Source organism: Cyprinodon variegatus, unplaced genomic scaffold (assembly GCF_000732505.1).
Source record: "Cyprinodon variegatus isolate N-32 unplaced genomic scaffold, C_variegatus-1.0 Scaffold0, whole genome shotgun sequence".
In the NCBI taxonomy this organism is placed as follows: Eukaryota; Metazoa; Chordata; class Actinopteri; order Cyprinodontiformes; family Cyprinodontidae; genus Cyprinodon; species Cyprinodon variegatus.
The window spans coordinates 331108-333434 of record NW_015150453.1 but is presented as its reverse complement, the minus strand read 5'-3'; the positions used below and the strand labels follow the sequence as shown (position 1 = coordinate 333434).

Here is a 2327-nt window from a genome sequence, read left to right as displayed (position 1 = left end):
ATATTTAATGTGGAGCTAAATATTTAAAAAACTAAATATTTATTTAACAAAGTAAGATTTTTATAAATGAATGAATTACAGATTTAAAAAATGACTTGGAGAAAAAAATAACCCCTTATTTTTCTCTTAAACTGCACTAAATAACCACAAATATTGCTTCTAATTTTTGACTGCCTAACTTTAGAAATGGCGCCCCATACATCTGATGATCTTTAAACTTTTAGCTTTAGAGGAAAGGATAATTGAGCTAATAAAGAGTTAATGCATTTCATATCCATGTTGGATGAAAACAGTTAACTGTTATAAAAGCAGTTCTGGACTCAGCAGACTGATCAGCACCCAGAGTGAAAACTGAGAGCAGCTCTTGACATTCCTCCAGTCAACGTGAGTGAGCTCCTCGTGTAAATCCTCCTTAGGGCCCCTTTCTCCTCCTTTCTCTGAATCTGGGTCTCTCTGTGCCATTCCTCCTTTTCTTTTCTCCCTGCCGCCCCTTATTGTGCGCCCCTGTGTCCCCACAGGCGCGGTGCCCGGCGCTGACCGAGCTCACAGAATAAATAAGCAGGCCCCTGACAGCAGAGACACACAGGACTGCTGGCACTGGTGCTGACCCAGTTTGGCTCTTTTATTTATTTATTTTTTTTAAAGTTCTTGCTGGGTAAGTGGGTTGAGGAGCCTCTGTGACCCACTTGCATTAGAGCCTGAGGGTCTGTTGGTGTGGACAGACTGGACCTGGCTGCTGTTTGGGGACGGGATGAGGAACTATTAGAACCAGAACCTGAGAAATGTCCACGCAGGGGTCGGTGCTGGCGCTGGGGAAATGTCTGGCCTGTCTGGAGTTCATGCGTAAGTGACTTCTTTTCATTTTGCAGATGGTTTGAAACATGGTATGTTAACAGTCTCGAAACTTTTTTCTGTGCTCGATTGAGAATAAAACAAAACTCATTTTCTCCCCCTGCAAGAAAAAAAGAAAAAAGAAACTGCCAGAAGAGTGAGTTTGATCTGGACATTTAAGGGGTCCCATTGTGTTTTATTTATCTTATTACGGCCAGGGATGGATTTAGGAAATTTGGGCCCTACACTGGAAAAACAATCTAGAAATAAGTCAAAACGTCTTAGATTAAGTCTATTTACCCTTAATGAGTAGGTAAACAAGATGATCTGAGTATTTTTACTCTTAAAATAAGGTATTTAGATAAAATGCACTTGAAATAAAATAATGCAATTGTGTTTAAATGTAAATTGTCTTGTTCCACTGGCATAAGTTACTTTTACCTCCTTAATCCAAGAACAAATGTACTTATTTTAAGAAAAAAATCACTTAGATGATCTAGATTTTGATTCTTTCCAGTGTAGGCAAAGACAGGCAGGGGGGGCCCTCTGAATTGAGAAGAGACACTCTTAGTATTATCAGCGTTCTGATGGCATTTTACGGAAAAAATATATTTTTATCCAAAACATTATTAATATGCACAAAAATGGAATAGTTGTAATAACTATATGTGTAAAAAGAGTTTTATGAAGCCCCGTAGGAACTTGGGGCCCAAGGCAACTGCCTGGTATTGCCTAATGGTTAATCCCCCCCGATTGCGGTAATAAGGGGAGGGAAAAGAAGATCAGAGATAAACTCTCCTCTCTGCTCTGCGTTCGGCTGCCTGAGCAGAGACTCAGTGTTTTGCTCTTTCCAAGAACATGCCTAATGTTACAGGAAACAAATTCCAGTGGATTGTTTTTAACTTTTTATTTTTTATTTTTTTGGAAGAACTGTCCCAATATATACAGTATTTAAAAAAAATGTAATTTCTTTTTTCAAATTATTGGTTTATTCAAATATTTTACATCTAAAAACTGCAGATTCATACTATATAACATTTAAGTTGTTTATACAGACTCTGTGGAAGAAAAAAAAAACAGACATTAAATATGTGACCTTTTTTTAACCCATATTTTCAGTTCTCCCTGAAGGAATTATGGGATGTGGCTGCTGTCTTGTTTTCTGTTTTGTGTTTTCTCATAGCTAAAAGCGTATTGTTCAAATTAACAATGTTGCACTCTACCCACTCTCCTCTATCTTTAGGTGAAGAAAGCAATGTCGTCTAACTTGGCCCTTGGCTCTCAGACCCTCAGACTTGCACAATGTCTGATATGTAGAATTTAGCTAAAACATCTAAATAAAAACAAACAAACAAAAAAAAAACTGTGCACAGTGGTGCAATTTGTAGTATCGTTCCCTTTCAGCAACAAGGTTCTGGGTTCGATTCCCAGCCAGAGGGTCTTTCTGCTTAGAGTTTGCGTGTTCTACCCGCAGCATTCTTGACCTATGGCAGCAT

The 2327-nt window shown here is 38.4% G+C and overlaps 1 protein-coding gene across 1 annotated transcript in view; it reads left to right on the top strand.

Annotated features, from left to right (window-relative positions):
• The first annotated feature begins 464 nt into the window (after window positions 1-464).
• Window positions 465-2327, top strand: part of LOC107086563 (progestin and adipoQ receptor family member 6-like) — a 41373-nt gene continuing 39510 nt past the window's right edge. The window contains exon 1 of the mRNA XM_015377645.1: window positions 465-843. Coding sequence (XP_015233131.1) covers window positions 783-843 — 61 coding nt within the window. The 5' untranslated portion in view covers window positions 465-782. The remainder of the gene's footprint in view (window positions 844-2327) is intronic.